This window comes from Natator depressus, chromosome 13 (assembly GCF_965152275.1).
Source record: "Natator depressus isolate rNatDep1 chromosome 13, rNatDep2.hap1, whole genome shotgun sequence".
Lineage (NCBI taxonomy): Eukaryota > Metazoa > Chordata > Testudines > Cheloniidae > Natator > Natator depressus.
Window position 1 is genome coordinate 16,718,601 of NC_134246.1, and position 18,360 is coordinate 16,736,960.

At 41.8% G+C, this 18,360-nt stretch overlaps 1 protein-coding gene across 2 annotated transcripts; it reads left to right on the forward strand.

Annotated features, from left to right (window-relative positions):
• Nucleotides 1-4,462: 4,462 nt before the first annotated feature.
• SPATA2 (spermatogenesis associated 2) lies at nt 4,463-16,488 on the forward strand. Of its 2 annotated transcripts, none has more exons than XM_074970021.1 (3): nt 4,463-4,568; nt 9,337-9,764; nt 12,473-16,488. In XM_074970021.1, exons 2-3 carry the CDS (start codon nt 9,447-9,449, stop codon nt 13,724-13,726), a joined length of 1,572 nt encoding a protein of 523 aa, XP_074826122.1. In that variant the 5' UTR covers nt 4,463-4,568; nt 9,337-9,446; the 3' UTR covers nt 13,727-16,488. The 2 variants fall into 2 exon arrangements, with proteins under 2 accessions (XP_074826122.1, XP_074826121.1); XM_074970020.1 differs by lacking the exon at nt 4,463-4,568 and adding an exon at nt 4,663-4,808.
• Nucleotides 16,489-18,360: the final 1,872 nt, after the last annotated feature.

The window sequence follows — 18,360 nt, forward strand, 5'->3', positions numbered from 1 at the left end:
GAGCTGTAGCTCACGAAAGCTTATGCTCTAATAAATTTGTTAGTCTCTAAGGTGCCACAAGTACTCCTTTTCTTTTTTCATTAATCTCTCTCTCTCTAAGTGGTCTCGGTGCCACTAGATGGGAAAGAACACCATACCCAGGAGGTGAGTGGGTTACACCATTAATGCAGAACTGGGTTCCCCTATGCTCCTGCTGATCGGTCTTACATATGCAACACTTCAGCTGTCAGATATAGGATCAAGACTTTAACAGACCGATGGTCTGACACAGTACAGTGAATCTTTTGTGCTTAAGGGGAGCAGTGGGGGCAAACAACCTAACCAGCTTCAAGACTGAGCTTGATAAGTTTATGTAGAGGATGATATGATGAGACTGCCTACGACAGCATGTAGTTGATCTGTGACTGCAGCAAATATCTCCAACGGCCAGTGATGGGACACTAGATGGGGAGGATTCGGAGTTACTACAGATAATTCTTTCCCAGGTTTCTGGCTGGTGGATCTTGCCCACATGTGAATGGTCTAACTGATCGCCATATTTGGGGTCAGAAAGGAATTTTCCCCCACATCAGATTGGCAAACACCCTGGGGTATTTTTGTCTTCCTCTGTAGCACGGGGCACAGGTCACTTGCAGATTTAAACTAATGTAAATGGTGGATTCTCTGTAACGTGAAGTCTTTAAATCAGTGGTCACCATCGATTGCGATTGACTGGTCGATCCTGGAGCCTCTGCCAGTCGATCGTGATCTCCGGGACACTAAAAGTCACCTCCAATCCTGAACGAATGGCCCCGAGTCCCTCTGAGCTTGCCTGAGTGCTGCTCTAGGCGAATCAGTCAAGGAGCCGAGTTTGATCTGGCGCAGCGGGGCTCAGGCAGGCTGCCTGCCTGACCTGGCCCCACGCCACTCCTGGAAGCGGCAGGCTGCTAGCATGTCTCTGCAACCCCTGCGGGAGAGGGGAGCAGCGGGTCTCCATGAACTGCCTGCACCCACAAGCACCACCTCCACAGCTCCAATTAGCTGGGAGCTGCATGGATGGTGCTAAGGGCAGGGGCAGCGCAATTTATTCCTGGGGCATTTTGCAGATATTGTCCTAACACACTGTCCCACTATGCAAGATTTAAGTAAAACTTTGAATGTTTCAGAATTAACATTTGGTTGGGAGGAAGTTATAGAGAGAGGAGTGGTGTGAAATGCAAATCAGGAAGACAGAGGGAAAAATATGGGAGGAAAACATACTGTATATGTGAAGCCAAATGTTTCCATTCATGTGCCAAGTGACACTTGTCACTTAACTAGCAGAATTAGAAAATCAAAGCCAGGGATACATTGCCAATAACAGAAGGTCTCTCTTCTCTTCTCAGAACTGTGCTCACAACACCCATACTAACAGCACATGCATATCCACGGGTAGATTTCATCCTGAGTTTCAATTTCTGAATCAGCTGAAAAATAAGGATTCACTTGTAAAAGTTTTACTGTGTCAGATTCAAGCCCTTATCTTACGGTGCCTGACTCTCTGTCTCATAGTTTAGACTCTGCTAACACCTTGCTGCTGCTGCTGAAAGTGATATAGTCCTCCTGAAAATTGAATTCACTGAGTGCTCTATCAGATGGAGTCTCCTGCCATATGTGGAACACAAGGCACCGAAGATGCAGAGAAAGAACAACTATAGTGTAGCCATACCCTGAGAAACATTCAGAGTTGGTCTTGCAAAACACTCAGCTTCTACTCAGCTGTAAAACACACACATTAGCACTCACCAGCAGCAGCCTTAGAATCTAAACATTGTTAGTAGAACAACAAGCCTATTATGGTTCACATAGCGGAAAAAGTGAACAGGCTTGGACATTAAAAATCAGCTCCCTTCAAGCAGAATGTAAAGGAAATGGAGTTTGTTAGTTTCAGACTGATCTTAAGTGAAACAAGAGGTAAATGTTCCTGTTACCACTGTTCCCTCTAAGCTGTGCGCGTATGCGCGCGCACACAGATCCTAAACCCCGCACACATGGTGAAACACCACACGCACAAAAATTTGCACAGAAGCACAACAATTTGCACAGAAGGAATTTTTTTTGCACACGGCCTGTCAAAAAATTAGAGGGAACATTGCCTGTTAATAAAAACAAACAAATACTTTTAAAAATATCTAAAGCAACAGAGGGTAAGTAATTGTAGTTGTCAGGCAGAATCTGCCTGGCTTTTGACATTAGCCTCAAGGCTGTAGGTTGTCCACATTTTATTCATTATGTTATTACTTGCGTATGGTTTTGAGTGTCTTGTAGTAACAAAATGTAATACTATTTTCCCCTTCATTTACCTTCAAGGCTGCTCTGGCCATGGAAGAAATATTGACCTTTTCTAAAAAGGATAATGCTGCTTTTATTTTATGGCTTTCAAACCAAGCAGATATTAGAGCAATTTATAAAATAATTATATCATGACTTATCAATTGATTTCATTGTTGTGACTGAGTAGCCACATCCTGCATTATTTAAAAGGACAATTAATTTTTTGCTATGATTATGATGGAACAAATTTCTTCTTCCTTAGAAAGGGAGAAAATTGTGCTGCTGGAAGTGGCCTTAATATCTTTCAGATGAGATGTAAGACCAAGGTTCTGACTCTTTGGGGTCATTCAAAATCCCCTCCTATCCTGATTATAAGCAGGAATAGTAACCCAGTGACCCTGTCTAAGCTTCCCTTCCTTCCTCTGTAGTGCAGCTTGCTGTTGCCACCCCACAAGTGGTTGTTTTTTAGTAGTTCTGCTGGAGTGCTATGGATGTCCCAAGAAATATATCATGCTATGTTGCCAACTCTTGAGCTTGATCACAAGTCTTACAATATTTAATGTTTTTTTCCTAAAACCTCAGCTGCTGGATTCTTGTAATTACATGAAAATCTCAATTTTCATTTAAAAGTATGTTTCTAGCTCATGGTTTTAAAAAAAGGTGGAAAACGTGAACCTTAAAAGCTCAAAAACCAAAAGCAAACTAACCCCCCCATACTTAGTTTCAAGTCTCATGGTTTGGGGTGCTGAACCATGCTCTTTGAATACATAGCATTGGTAATGTATTGGCAATTTTGGAACCTATAGCTGTAGACTGACTGAAGCTCATCCTCTTCTCTGGATCTCTGTGTAGCATAGGTCATGAAACAACCACTAAACCAGCTCAAAACTTTAAAAGTATTCACAATATTTTTTCCACCCCAGACCATTTTCTGACAGTTAAATCATCCACAGGTAGCCAGGCCCAGGCTCAGAGACAGCATTTACTTTTCAAGGTGGATTCTCTGGGGTGGCAGCTTTATCCTATTGTGAGGCATTGGTTGCAAAGCCTCTGAGGAGCTTATCAGTCACTGGGGCCTGGTCTACACTACAGAGTTAGGTCAATGTAAGGCAGCTTACATCGACCTAACTCTGTAAGTTTCTACACCACAATGTTGCTCCCACTGATGTAAATTGCCCACTACACCGATTTAATAACTCCACCTTTGTGAGAGGCTCTGGTTAGGTCAATGTAGTTAGGGCAATACAATGTCCTTGTAGACACTGCGTTGTTTACATTGCCTATTGGCTATCAGTCCCATACAGGGCTGACAGCTGGAGCCCCTGGGAGCAGGAGCCAAAATATGAAATAAGAGCCTCCATGAAACTGACAAGAATGTCAATTTCAAAGCTGGTAGGCTCCTTGCTCTGGAGCTGGGAGCCTAGCAGCACCAAGAATCCTGCCTGCAGATGAGGTTCCCAGGGCTGCTGCTGTGGTGTGGTGTCAGTTCCCAGAATCCTGGCTCCAGTTGGGCACTCACAGGCTGGCTGGTGTGTTGCAGGGAACCCGCCAACCCCATACTCCAGCTGTGAGCCCGCACCAGGCCAGCAGCTCCGGCCGTTAGACCTGGGGCGGAGTTGGGGGAGGGCTCAAGCAGTCAGTGCCCCACAATGCCCCACTTCAGTCAGTGGAAGCACTGCTGGTGAGAATGCGCACCATCGACAGAAGGAGCATAGCGTGGACGTGAAACACCACTTTAACTACTGCCGTGGCTGTACATCGACTCACATTAACTAAATTTTATAGTGTAGCCAAGGCCTTAGGCAGTGCCTCAAAGGCTGATCCATTGGCACCGTCACCAAACACGGCTCCAGCTGAAGTACCTGGGACTCTGGTTCCAGCTGGGCTGGCAGTGGCCAGGCAGGTCCCAGGACAATCAGCACCCTGCCCTCAGACTTGCGCTGTCGTGAAAAGCCCAGTTTTGTTCAGCCGGCCACTTCCAGCCTAGGCCCTGCTGGACAGGGGTAGCCAGGCCCCAGGCACCCTGCAGGCCTATAGGGAGAGCCCTCAGGGCAGGAGACCATGACAGGAAAAGACCTGCCCGAGGCTACTCTAGCCCTTTAAATCCCCCTCTATGACATCACAAGGCCCACGAGCGGCGCATGCGCAAGGAGAACCTGCAACCGTATTACGTCACTTCTTGTCCCTAAACTGATTTGCTGCCGGGTTGCTGTGGCTGCGGCTGTTTCCCTTCGGCTGGAGAGCGGGGCATGCAGTGGCCTCGCTGGCGGGGAAAGGTAAGGGAGAGGGGCGGAGAGCTCCCTTACGAGCTAAGGCGGCTGTCGAGTCCTTCCCGAGAGCACTGGGCATGCGCCAAAGCTCTTCCGGGTCCGTATGCTTCCCCACTCGCCCGCACGGGGGTCACTTCCGGCTGCTTGGGCGAGGACGGGGGTCTGTCGCCGGGGCACCGGGGGCTTCCTGCAGGCGCGCGGCAGCTGGTCGCGGGACCCGGGCCCGGTTTCCCCTCGTTGCGAGCTGTGAGTGAGGCGGCCCCAGCTGGGGAGAGCCCCGAGGGCGAGCAGGGCCCTGTCCCAGCTGCCCGTCCCCGGGCGGTCCCTCTCGGGTGCCCGCGGGTGGCTCCTGGTCGTCAGCGCTGCGGGTCCTTGTCGACCCCCCCCCCCCCCGCTTCGCCCGGCTCTCGTGCGCCTGCCGGTGCGAGGTGCCCAGCCGGCCCCGCTGCGGGCCCCCGGGGCGCGGGCTCTGGGTTTCGCTTTCACTAGCCGGGGGAGGTTTGTCTGGCTAGGTGCAGCCCTGTCGCCCAGCGCCCCGCCAGGTGCAGAAGGGCCCGAGAGATCTCAAACTCCCCTTGGTTTCCCCCAGCAGCGTAATCGGAGCCTTTCTCCTCCCGGGGGGCTGGGCGAAGATGCCGCGAAGGGTGTACAGATCTGCCCATGGAATCGTTTTGGAGACGTTGTATGGCCTGTGTTGGGCAGGAGGTCAGACGAGGTGATCCCAATGTTCCCTTCTGGCCTCGGGATCTATGGGAAGAACCGCATGCCACGACGTAGTGTAGACAGACAAGGGTCTTCCACTGACTATCTCATGCACAGCAGGTTTTGGAAAGGGTCCTAAGGGTCCATCTACATTGCAAAAATAAATAAATAAATTCCCCTAACCCCCAAATGACAGCAAGTCTCAAAGCCCAGTCAACAGACTAGGGCTCATTGTCGGGCTAATGATAGCCGCATAGATGTTTTGCAGCTCTGAAATCCGGGGGGGGGGGAGAGGTCTCAGTGCTTGAGTTCCAGACCGATCAGGAATATCTGCATTGCCACTTTTAGCCCTGTAGCCTGAGTCAATTGAGGCTTGATGCTGTGGTGTTTGGTTGGTTTTTGAGTGTAAACATACTGTGAAGGAGTGGAGAGGATGGGAGCCCATGCAGGTAACTGAAGGCCAGCAATGATTTCTAATAAAGTTTTTCCTGACTTTGTACCTGTCCCAGGAAGGCTCAGAGGCAGAATTAGCTGATGATTAGCAGTGGAAGAATATTCCAGGAGAATGCTCTCTTTGAAAATGTAGAATTGGCAACATGTTAAGTGAGGAGAGAGCTCAGTTTTCCCAAACAGCATACCATGGAAACAGGATTGAGAAGGATGCTAGGTTAGATCAGGGTTTCACTGAATTAGCTATAGGTTCAGAAACTGATTGAGCTGGGTACACCGGGTCAGTTTATTTTTTAGGTTCAGTTGAATTCGGTTTAAAATAAAAATAGCTGCCTGCTCGATGAGACCCTGTTGCATGAGCCTCTCAACCTCAAATTGCTATTCAGGGGATATGCCTGTGGGTTTGTGGTAAAATTATTTTGATGGTTCAGCCACATTTCATGCTGTGTAGCTCAGTGTAATATGAAAGCTATGTTCTCGCTTTCTGGGTCAAGGAATCCCTCGTATAAAGTCCTGATTCAAAGAGCTAATGAGTATTTTGAATGGAACCAATTTGAGTAGTTAAGATTTATGGCAGAAATAGCAGGGGGATTTTCTTCTGTGGGTCAGGGGATTTTTCTTGTCAGATGCTTTAGAAACCATTTTAAAGACCAATCTAAGACTGGGTGGGTTTTGTTTATTCTTAGTGGGACAGAATTATTTGATTTCCCTATAGATTGCTCTGAAACTGCCAATGGTAATTCAGCTTTTTCTAATGTAATCACAGTTCTGAAGGTGGCACATTTATTGTCTTATTGTGCTTAATATGTCAGCTAGTTTTCTTTAGTTTTGTCATTTGAAGAGTTTTAGTACTTCTGGGACACCACTTCTTAACTGAAATACTACAGTTTATAAGCAAACTGATGGCTTTGGTTGAGAGTGATACATGAATGTACCTTGTAGTCTTCTGTCTTTTAATAAACTTAATCATGATCTAGGATGTCTTAACATTCAAAAACATTTTTGTGTTAAGCATTTTCTTGTGCTCAATACAATACTCTTCTTTTTTTTAAGTGTTGGTGAAAGCCTTAGAGACTGAAATTGGGGGAGGGATAGCTCAGTGGTTTGAGTATTGGCCTGCTAAACCCAGGGTTGTGAGTTCAATCCTTGAGGAGGCCATTTAGGGATCTGGGGCAAAAATTGGGGATTGGTCCTGCTTTGAGCAGGGGGTTGGACTAGATGACCCCTGAGGTCCCTTCCGACCCTGATATTCTATGATTCTGTGAAATCCTATTGCCACAAATGGCAAGTCATGGGATCTGGAGATGATTATGAATGTCACAGTTCATAAAATCTTTACGAAGGACTTACTTGTCTTTAGGGGACTTCCTAATCTTAATGCCCCATTCATGTAACTGCTGTATCCTACAATTTTTGAAACCAGAGCTGGAGGTTAGGATATCTAATCCAGCTCCATTCTAGTGCAGGATTGTTCACAGTTTTTTAAGTCTCTTATCAAGACTGGTTTGAAAGTCCCAGTTGATTGGAAACAATCAGAGCTCTTTTGCATAACCTAATTATTTAATTTGGGAGGGAGATGGTGGTTGAGTAGTGGCATTCTGCTGCTTTTGTCCAGTTCTGTTTTATACAAATAAAGAAATAACTTTAGGGAAGGGGCACTAAACTCATCCTGTGGAGAAGACTCAATTGCATTTTTATTTGTAAAAAGAAAAGGAGTACTTGTGGCACCTTAGAGACTAACCAGTTTATTTGAGCATGAGCTTTCGTGAGCTACAGCTCACTTCATCGGATGCATAGCATATCGTGTCTTCTGCAGTTTCCACGATATGCTATGCATCCGATGAAGTGAGCTGTAGCTCACGAAAGCTCATGCTCAAATAAACTGGTTAGTCTCTAAGGTGCCACAAGTACTCCTTTTCTTTTTTCTTTTTACGAATACAGACTAACACGGCTGTTACTCTGAAACCTATTTTTATTTGTGGATCTTGGGCTGAGGTATGAATTTAGGACTCCATATTCCCTGTAATTCACAGCAGAACTCTCACTGATATCAAGAGGGAAGCTTGCACAAAGATCGCTTGTACACAACTTCTAACTTGTTGTTTATTCACTTCCTCATTGTTGTATTCAGCATTACTTGGTGAAAGAATATTCTTGAATTTGGGACCATTGAAATTTGGGACCTTTGTTTCTCTTTCTTCTTCGTCCTCTTTTTTTCCCCCCTGTTCTTCTTCTTCTTCCTTAACTTCTTCCTGATGCATCTTCTGTCCAGCAGAAATTCTCATTCTCCTCTCTCTTCTCCCCCTCCACCCCCCCGGGCTTCATTCCCATCTGCTAAAATAATCGGTAACTGAATAATTACAGGTGGCATTTACATGGGCTTAATGTGGGTTGGGGAGTTTACACTTTTGAGTCATTGTTTCAGGTTGACTGCAGACTCAGAACGACAACACTCCATTGACTTACATTTGGCTCACAGTTGGGAGGTTTTCACAACCATAAGGACTAGAAGTATATTTTCTTCAAAAATGAGAGGTTGTATTCTGTAGAATCTGGATGACATCAGGGCCACACAAATACATCTCTGCTTCGGTAGCATTTGGAAGCCAGTGTAAAGGGCTTGCCTATGCAGGAGCCATCAAGTCGCTAAAGTAGAAACACAAATATTAATACACTTGTAAAAAGCATAAGTAATGAAGGTTTTGTACTACACCAGCATAACGGGTCCAAGCAGGGCCCCTACTAGCTGTTAGAAGTAGGGATCCCAGCTTTTAATGTAACTGCCAGTTTCAGGCTAAAATCTTGGCTGTGCCACTTGCTGCCCACTGCCTCTTGTTCAGTTGCATGTGACCTCTTCCACAGTTATGAGATGCGTGTTGAGCCACCCCACCTGTTTGGCAGGGTAGGATATGCACAGCTGGATAAGATATCAGGAGCACACAGAGGCTTACAGATAAGGTACAAATAGAAAGACTAGAGTGCTGGGCGGTCCAGTCCACGCAGTTAGAGAGAATCACAGCAGAAGTCCTGAGTTAAGTAGAAAGAACCCTTTTGGAGCAGTTCATGTTTGTTTATATATTATTTTTTCTGGAAGAAGAAAAATAATAGATTAAAAAAGTCCCTGATTATAGTTCTCTTCATGCAATTTAACTCATTAGCCCCCAGAACAATATAAACAGGTCACTTTGTTTTCGTCGCACCACACCCTTGCTTTTACTCATCAAACCATTCTATTCTTATGGACCAAAAAGCATCTCCGCTCTCTTTAGGCTCACGTGCACCTGATTTCTTTGGGGCTAGGGCTGCCTTGCCAGATGGGACTTGGGGAAATTGTTGTGGACCCATTGCTGGGATTTAACTCCCAAATGTCTATATCAGTCTCTGGCTTGGCTTTGTTCTAGGATGCAGTTGGAGAAGAGTGTATAACGACTGTGAAGGGCTCTCCAGGGGGCACCAAAAGACCAGTACACCTATTACATGGTTACAGAAGCCTGAAGAGTTTGTGGTTGGGATCCACTGTTCTATGCACACTTTCACAGGCTCCTGTGGGTACGTGGAATTACAGGCATGCTGGAGTAATACAGCTGTAATGACTTGTCTTTGTTTTTTCTTTTTATTCCAGAAGAATCACAATTACTGAAAACTTGTAAAAGGCTCAGTAATCCGCCTATTGCAGAATAACCATGGAAGAGACGAGGTAGCCACCCAAGAGTGAGCCAAAGTCCTGTTTCAATGGATACGAAATATAAAGACGATTTATTTAAGAAGTATGTACAGTTCCATGAATCCAAATTGAATGCTTCTGACAGCAAACAGCGCCCTGTTAATGATGAATATCTGCGAGTGGCAGCATCAGCCTTACTCTGCCTTCCCAAGATTGATCCCTTTTATAGATTCCGGTTGATTAAATTTTATGATATGGCTGAAAATTCCCTAAGATCCCTGAAATCCTCAAATTTACGTTCTCTCCATAGTGCATTCGCTATGCTGGAGATAGTAGGAATTAATCTCTTTCTTTACCCTTGGAAGAAGGAATTCAAAACTATAAAGGTAAGAAGTCTCACATATGGTGGTAATACATTAGAACAATGATTTGTAGTTTCATCTAACTTTATTCCTAAGTATTTTTTACATTGCTGAAAGGTGACAGATAGGCAGTCCTGGAGTCTGAAATCCTCTCTGTATCCATAAAACAGGCACAACAAAAGCAGAATCAGTGCAAGCTTCTCCCCCTCCCTTCAGCCTACTGGTGTATCCTGACTTTGACGGCAGGGGAATACTGCTAGGGTGAATGGATAGTTGACTTTTAAGTTCACTCAATATTTGCCCTTTTTGCCAGCACTGCTATTAATTTAGCATTAATTGCAGTGTGCACTGTTTTGTGAAGTAGACACTTGTTCACCAGGCACTGGATTGGGAACCTCAACTCCTTTCACACTGGCAAACAAACTTCTTTAGTTTGTTTTAAGAACATCTTTCTTCATTCCTGATCACATGGAGCCTTGATTTTTTTAATGTCCTTTCAGATTCCTTACCTGTGTCGGGTCTTTGTTTGAGATTGATAGTATTTAAAAGCCTAATATACTTCTCATCATCTGTGCTATTTGTTTAATACTTTTATATAGCTCAGCTTAGAGTAGACCATGGAAGCAGACTAGTTAGCGTCTCTTCCACTGCCAATTTGGAGTCTGGTCTTGTCTTTGGGTTCTCATTTATACTGGTTCAAAGCTGCAGTGTTTGAGTTGTGAACACTGTAGGTGAAATTTTAAATCCAGACAGAAAATTGTTTTTGGAAAGTTTGCCTATAAATACTTCTAATATAGCCTTACAAAGCATTTTTCTATACACTAAACTATTTGACAGTGTCCTTTAAAAGAAAAAATTCATGGTGCATTGAGTAGTTTCTATTACATCTTGGAGAGGTGGGGAGGGGGAACTATTCCAGACTTGTAGAACTCTACATATGTCTAATTCCTCATTGCACTGAAGTCCTGAGTGGTAAGATCTTGACTATTCCAATCTAGGACACCTCTTGGGATGCTAACATTGTAGACATTGGTCATACATTGTGGTTCTTTTTACCACTATGTACAAGGTTGACAGATCCAAATAATTTCCACTTGTGACCCAGTATAGGATTTGAACTCCAGTCAGAGCAAACATCTCGGCTATGTTGCATCACAAGGGATATTTCTTATGGATCCATATGTTTCCTTGTCCGCCACAAGCCTTGTTTTTTACTGTAGACTCTTGATATATAAAACATGACTAAGGCTTAAGAAAATGTAGAATTTACCTTCCATTTCAAACACTGTAAACCATCATCCTCTTTGGAGTCAATTTTGTCAACAATATTGAAGGCTGTTAGCTCTGGTCAGACTGAAATATTTAACTCACTGCTACACCTCAGCTCAATGTTTGAGATTTTGTTTAAAAAAAACAATACTAAGAAATTTTGAAGTGAGACGTCTTCATTAGCTTTTTGACGCATAGCCATCTGAAAGAAAAAACTGTAAGTATGTTGTACAAATTGACTTAAGTGAACTCCCTGCTTTAAAATATTATGATTATCCCTGGCCAGATATTTGCATTAAGCTAAGCAGCTCAGAAGAAAGGTCAGTTGGTTCCCAAAAATAAAAGATGAGTTTGTGAAACACTGTCCCAAAGTTGCAAATAATTCATTTGGCTGCTGTGTTTTTCTGTCTGAATCAGTGAGCAAGTGCTCCTTGAGTTTCTCAGGGTGGGGAATCCCATAGCTTTGGATGTTTAGAAAAGAGTGTACCTAATTAGACCTTTGTAAAAATTGGCCTAGAACACACTTGTATTTACATGCGTGTTGCATCTTAGGCTTGTATTTTTAACTTCTTTCCCAGGAGACTTGCTCCTCCTCTTGAGGAATTTTCTGTCCTTAATAATAATTAGCATGCGAAACACCTTTCATCTGAGGCACTTTGCAAATGCACGTAATAAATGTTACGTCCATTACAGATAGGGCAGCTGAAGCACAGATTATTGTCAATGCTTCATGGCTGCAGAATTTGCTATAAAATCCATCCCTTCCTGCAGAGGTGTGCTCCAAATATGAACTGTCATTTAAAAATGTTTCAAACACTTATAGTATGAAGAAAACCTTTGAAATGTGAACAACATAAACCAATGCAGCACTCTCCTCTCCGGTCTGCAGACATCCTGAAGTATTTGCTGAGATTTGAACTAACATCGTTCATTTCAGTTTTTAATGTCAACATTAACTATTTCACTGCCTGCTTTAGCAGAAATATCCAGTTAATTTTGTGATCCCATATTCCCAATACAGCCACAACTTTCCAGATTCTTAAATATTTAGCTGTCCACTACCCGCTTCTGAAACCTCCATCTTCCCCCCCCAAAGCTTGTACAGTGCAGTTGTGTTGTAAATTCAATTTTTGGTACATTAAAACTGGAATACTTAGGGGAAGCATAAAATAAACAATTTAATAACAGGAGGATTACATGCTGATCATACGGTCTTCAAATTTAAGCAAAACCTTTCTTTTTTGGATTTATCTGAAGCTGATGCAGAATGTTTAGTCTGTCAAACAGGAGTGCTGCAGAATTTGCGTTCAACTTTTGTGGAGTACACGTAGTCTTTGATTGTCATAGATTGATTAGATAGGACTAACAAGGTACCTATATTGTACCCAGCATTGTAGTGTCTGAGCATCTAGTCCACAACTGAGCTTATAACCTAACTTTTTCCTTTATTTTCCCCCTTCCAGACCTACACGGGACCTTTTGTTTATTATATAAAGTCCACACTACCTGAGGAGGATGTAAGACAGATTCTGAACTACATGGGGTATGTCCAAGAGCTGGGAACCATGTATAAGCTCAAAGAGCTGGTTGATGACTTCCAAGTGAAAATGGTTTCATTTGAACTCTTTTTGGCAAAAATAGAGTGTGAACAACTGCTTGAAATTCACTTGCAAGTGAAAGATAAAGGTTATTCGGAGCTTGATGTTGTAAATGAGCGAAAAAATAGCAATGAAGATGTTAGAGGCTGCTCAGAAGCTATGAAACGGCGCACAGAATGCAAAGAAAACTTGAACACTTCTATGGCACGCATGGTTCTTCAGAAATCTGCTAGTGAAAGAGCCTCTAAAGATTACTTCAAGCCAAAAGTAAGCAAGCCTTCTAAATCTGTGGATACATATGACAGCTATTGGGAAAACAAGAAACCACCATTGATGACTTCATTGAGTCTCAGAAAAGAACCAATTTTGGTTGATACAGAAGATGACATTAAAGATGAAATAATACGTCCATCACCATCTCTTCTTACTATGTCAAGCTCTCCACATGGGTGTTCAGATGAATTTTTGCCAATTTCATCCCATCCCAATGGCATGTTAAGAACAAATGTCCCCTACAACTCCTATTTTTCTGCTCAAGAAGACTTAGACTTATATACTGATCCTGATTCTAGAAGTATGTTAAACTTTAAAAGACAAGAAGCTAGTAAACCTGATGTATGGCTAATAAGAAATGATGTCAATCCCATTTACCACAAACGTACGCATCTAGCCAAAGAGACAACTTCCCTCAAGTGCCAGAATTGTGGCATAACTTGTGGCACTTCTGTTTGCCAAAAGTGTGAAAATCTGCTCATCTATAGGCAGGAATATCCAGCAGTGAAACAGAGCAGTTATTCAAGCAAAACAATTCCAAATGATGGCTTGTCTCCTGGCTCTGCTTTAAGAGAGAAATCTCAGTACGCATTACAGACTCAGAGTCAAGAAAGAGCTGCTCAACTCAGTTCAAAATCCAAGCCTTCAGGCACCCTGCGCTGTGGCTTCTGTAACCGATCTGGAGCTGCAAACACATGCACGTTCTGTTCAAAAGTCTCATGTGATGCTTGCCTCAATGCTTACTTTTATGATCCCTGCTGTAGAAAGAGTGAGCTACACAGATTCATGCCTAACAATCAATTAAACTATAAATCAACCCAGCTGCCCCACCTTGTTTATAGATAAACTTGAAATTCTGTGTTTGAGGGGAGAAACAAGGGCTAAAAACACATGGAATTTTCTGATTTCACTGGTAACAAATATGATACTGACCTCTTTATATATAAATATAAAACAACCAGATGTGTCCAGTTTTTGGAAATACATTTCAATGATTAGTGCCAGTTTCAGTTTTAGTGGCTTCACAAATGCTGCATATACATTAGAGTTCATGCTGCTACCATTTAGGTGATTCTTATCCGATAACTGCTTTTCAATTAGATGGGAGAGAAGAGCACATTTTCCTTTAAAACTTGGCAGCTGTTGCACTTTAAATGACACCACACTTTTGTTATTACATTGCAGTTATTGCCTCACCCAAATAAAACTACATAAGAGTATAAAATCAAGAAATTAAGAGCAGCATTTTCAGTGTATTGTGAAATCACTGTCTGTTTTGATAGAGTAACTTTAAAATACTTGCAGGAAGTATTTGCAAATTGCTTGGTTGCCAAAAAGGACTAATTTTTGAAGAGTTTGGCTGCATTTCCTGAGCTCTAAAATGTAAACACCAAGACAACTCCTCTTCACGTCTTCATGTTTCTTCCTTCTCCCTTCCATCCCCCAAGACGTTTATCTCAAACTTATACAATCTGAATTTGAAAAGAGTTCTTGCTTTATTTTCTAGTGTTGCCAATACCATCCTACTGGTTTTTACTGTGTGGTATCTTTAAAAGGTGAATCTGTATACATGTCACTTAAATTATGCCTGGAGTGTTGTCTTTCCAGTTGAGTACTGATTTTATTCATCTTCTGTTGCACATGTATTAAATCCCATTCTTTGTACTGTAAATAGGTGATTTGGAAACAGTTTATTTTTTAATAAATAGATTCAATGTGTTGAATTCTAAAAGTGGTAAAATCATTGTAACTATGAAGCCTCTCTGGGTTATTTGTTCGGATGGCTTCCCTTTGTTTTTATTTGTTTGTTTTTTTTTACATGTACTGTATTTCATGGTTTACTACAGTCACTGTGGCAGACTGATATTATTGGCTTAGAAAGAGTTTGTTTTCTTTGCTTCCTCCTTTAAAGAACCCAAAACTCTCACTCAGGAGAGACCTCTCCTAAATTAATTGGAGTCTTACCTGAGTAAGGACTGCGGGATTTTGGGCCTAAGTGCGCATTTTCTTCCCTTATGCTTATGGGAACTATGTATGCATAGATGATACACTCTGCATCTAAATCCACTGCAAAGTCTATAGCATAGCTCAGCAGGTAAGGCAGTGGTCTGATTAAAATTCACAGAGCTTCTATGACTTCCATTGGAGTAAATCCATCAGTTGTAGACGTGAATCGGGCAGTAGAACTTATTATTTATTTGTATGACTGTTGTGCCTAGGAGCCCTAGTCCTAGACCAGGATTCCATTGTGCAGGGTGCTGTACAGTTTGGCCCACAGAACATGTAATAAATTAAACTACATCTTCTATGGACAGACTTTAGTCTTATAGGAAAAGAAAATCTGCAAGAGCCCCCTTTTATTTTTTTTCTTTTACAGTCAGACGAGCTAGTTAAGACAAAATATTAGGGAACTTAATCTGAGTATTGGAATCAAACATTTAAAATATCTAACATTATCTAAAGTGTAAATTAATCCACTTTGCACTAAATAATACGTTTTTGAACAGTTTGATTCTAGGTTTTTTGTTTTTTTCAAATATCCATTGACTCTGTGTGGAAAAACATGCATGAATGATTGGTCACCAAATTTGTCTTTTTGTTTTGGGTTGAGGGGAATTAAATAGGTTAATATTGTAAACTTACGAAAATATTTTAGCCATAAGTGTGTCAGATATACAAAGGAAAAAGTGAAACTTGATTTTGTAGAAGGCTAAGAGAGGCTATTGTGACCTGCATTAAGATATAAAGTGTATGGCATGTGGTTAGCTATCAGAAGACAAATCCAGTGACTGCAACTGGAAATGTTATAAACATGTATTATCTTGCTGACTCTGAAGGCTACAGCAGGGGTTCCCAAACTTTTTGTTGGCATGACCCCATTTTAATGAATTCTTTCCTGCCAGGACTCCAGATAACATGGAAGATGCCGTTTTGTAGAACAACATGGCATCCTCCATGCATTGCGACCTTGTCTGCACTGTATGTGCAAGGTCATGCTGCATGGAGCAAAATGGTGTCTGTCCTCTGTGACCCCATGTACTGATGGTGCATTGTGACCCACAGTTTGGAAACTGTTGAGCTAGGCTCAGTATTGCTTAAATGAATGATAAGGTTTTCAAAATCTTAATGGCTTTTTTATAAATACACACGTGTGTGTGTGTGTGTGTGTGTGTGTATATATGTATAAAATAGAACACATGTAGATACAGTATGTATATAATGCAGAATTTAAAACAATTTTACTACTAAAATACAGTCTGTAAGGGTGGCTCTCATTTTGGTAGTTATTTTTTCTGTTCATCTTTCTGAAGTGTCATGCCTGTTTTGGCTGCTATACAATGTACCTTCTAGTTCACTAGTTCAACTTCCATATTGCTACTTTCACTACAGTAATTAACTAAAACTGTGATGCCACGTAACTTATACAGTGAACATAGCAGGGACTACTATATTTGCTTTAAAAAGGAAAAGTCCTGTGTTTATATCTGTCATTGAATACTGTAGTACAAAACTGTGTTGAATTGCAAGTGATACCATGCTCTATTTTTTGTGTATCTTACTGTATGAGGTTGCTGTGATTGAGACAGTAAAATATATGCTAACTTAAAATGCAGGTGTTTTGCATCTGATTTCTGTTAAAACATCTGAACATGTTTTGGAGCCTTCTCTTAAAGGCCTGTGTCTTTATGGAGTGTGGGAGGGGGAAGTTGAGTGCATTTAGATGTCTCGTATACACGCTTTGCACAAAGGTTTCTCGTTTGGGAACTGACTCGTGTGTAAGTGTATGTCAACCAGGAGCCTCAAGTTCATGAAATTTCAGAACATGTCTCTTTAAATATAGACTCTTTAAAAAGTGGGGTTTTTTTTTTGGTTTGGTTTTTTTAAAGAAACCTAGCAGCGTGATTTTGCTTGGTCCATAATGTGAAGATTGGCATGTTGCTTTCTATATAGGATATACAGAGCAGATATGTATGGTGTAAGATCCTCCTTTAGTTTACTTCTCAGACTTGATTGACTTCACCATTATGAGGACATAATATGTGCTGCTTTTAAAGTCAGCTTCCTGATGTACATACATATGCTATAGCTTTAGTGTAAAATAAGTGGAACTATTCACATGCTTTTTTTGGCAGTTGAGTTGAGGGTGCTGTACAGTTTGGCCCACAGAACATGTAATAAATTAAACTACATCTTCTATGGACAGAATTTAGTCTTATAGGAAAAGAAAATCTGCAAGAGCCCCCTTTTATTTTTTTTCTTGTTGGCTGCATCCTATTGGTTTTGGAGTAAAACCATCTTCCAAATTCCAAACTAGACTGACTTTGGGTTTGAATACATTTTAAAACTTATGTGAATGTCTGTCTTAAACCAGTAGAGGCCCAGTCCTGAAAGCCATTTATTTCCAGATCATTTGAGAAATCAGAGTTCCAGATGCATGTCTGGGAGGATCAGGCCCAAGAAGCATAACTAAAACATTCTTGCAGTGGCTCACATCCTAGACTTCTGTGCATGCAGAGCTAATGTATTTCTCGTGCGTGTACAAAAAATTTGTTGGTTTCTTACTGCCTGACGCTTCTGGTTATGGTTCAATTTGTTTTGCTTCCTCCATTGCCTTGATAAAAGTTAAGACACATTGTCAAGTAGTTGAGATTGACAGCTTGTATAATTTGCACTCTAAAGGTATTCTATGGAGGATATTCCTCTGGGTTCTAACCACCTTGTGTGTGTTATTGAAAAATATCCAACAGTACCTGCTAAAGGCTATAATATATTTGCCTCTTTTTAAAGAATATTGAAGAGATTTTAAAATCTCAGTGATCCGATCTCTGTGGTGATTATGATGTTGCCAGCATGCTGAGCCTCTGAGTGAGACACAAAGTTGGGAGTTAAACAAAGTAATGTAACATATCAAATGTATCTATTTAGGCTATGATCCAGCTTCCTTTTAAAGTAATTGAGCATTGGATCAAACTTCTAATGTGTCAATTATTGTAGTAAGTAGATAGCAAGAGAGCAAGGCTAGGAAAGCTCTTAGTTTTTGTTTGTTTTTTTTGCGGGGGGGGGGGGGGAGGATGTTCTACACCTAATTCTGAAAATTATATAATTTTGTTATATTTCTTCAAGGTCAGCTTTATTAAGACATCTGTGCTTATTCTTATGAGAGCTTTTAACTTGAATGCACTGTTTATCTATTCTTTATAATTACACTAGTTTTTTACAGTTGTACCCATCTTGAAAACATTCTTTGGCAATGGCCTCTTCCATTTGCTATTATCCTTCCCTGTCCATTTTCAATTAAAATAACTTTCTGCTTGTATGCACCAGCATCATGACAGTTGCCTCATTGTGCTCCAGAGTACAAAGGCATAAATTACTGGATCAGGTAATCTGTCTGACCCTTTGCTCTGTCTAGGTGTGATGCTGAGGATCCTTCAGTGGTGGTTTTGTTCTGAAGCCATGAAAACTTGTAGGTACACTAT

Coding starts and splice junctions, on each gene's coding strand:
- SPATA2 (XM_074970021.1), top strand. CDS start 9,447: ATGGATACGAAATATAAAGACGATTTATTTAAGAAGTATGTACAGTTC. Junction 9,765..12,472: donor AGGAATTCAAAACTATAAAG/GTAAGAAGTCTC, acceptor TCCCCCTTCCAG/ACCTACACGGGACCTTTTGT.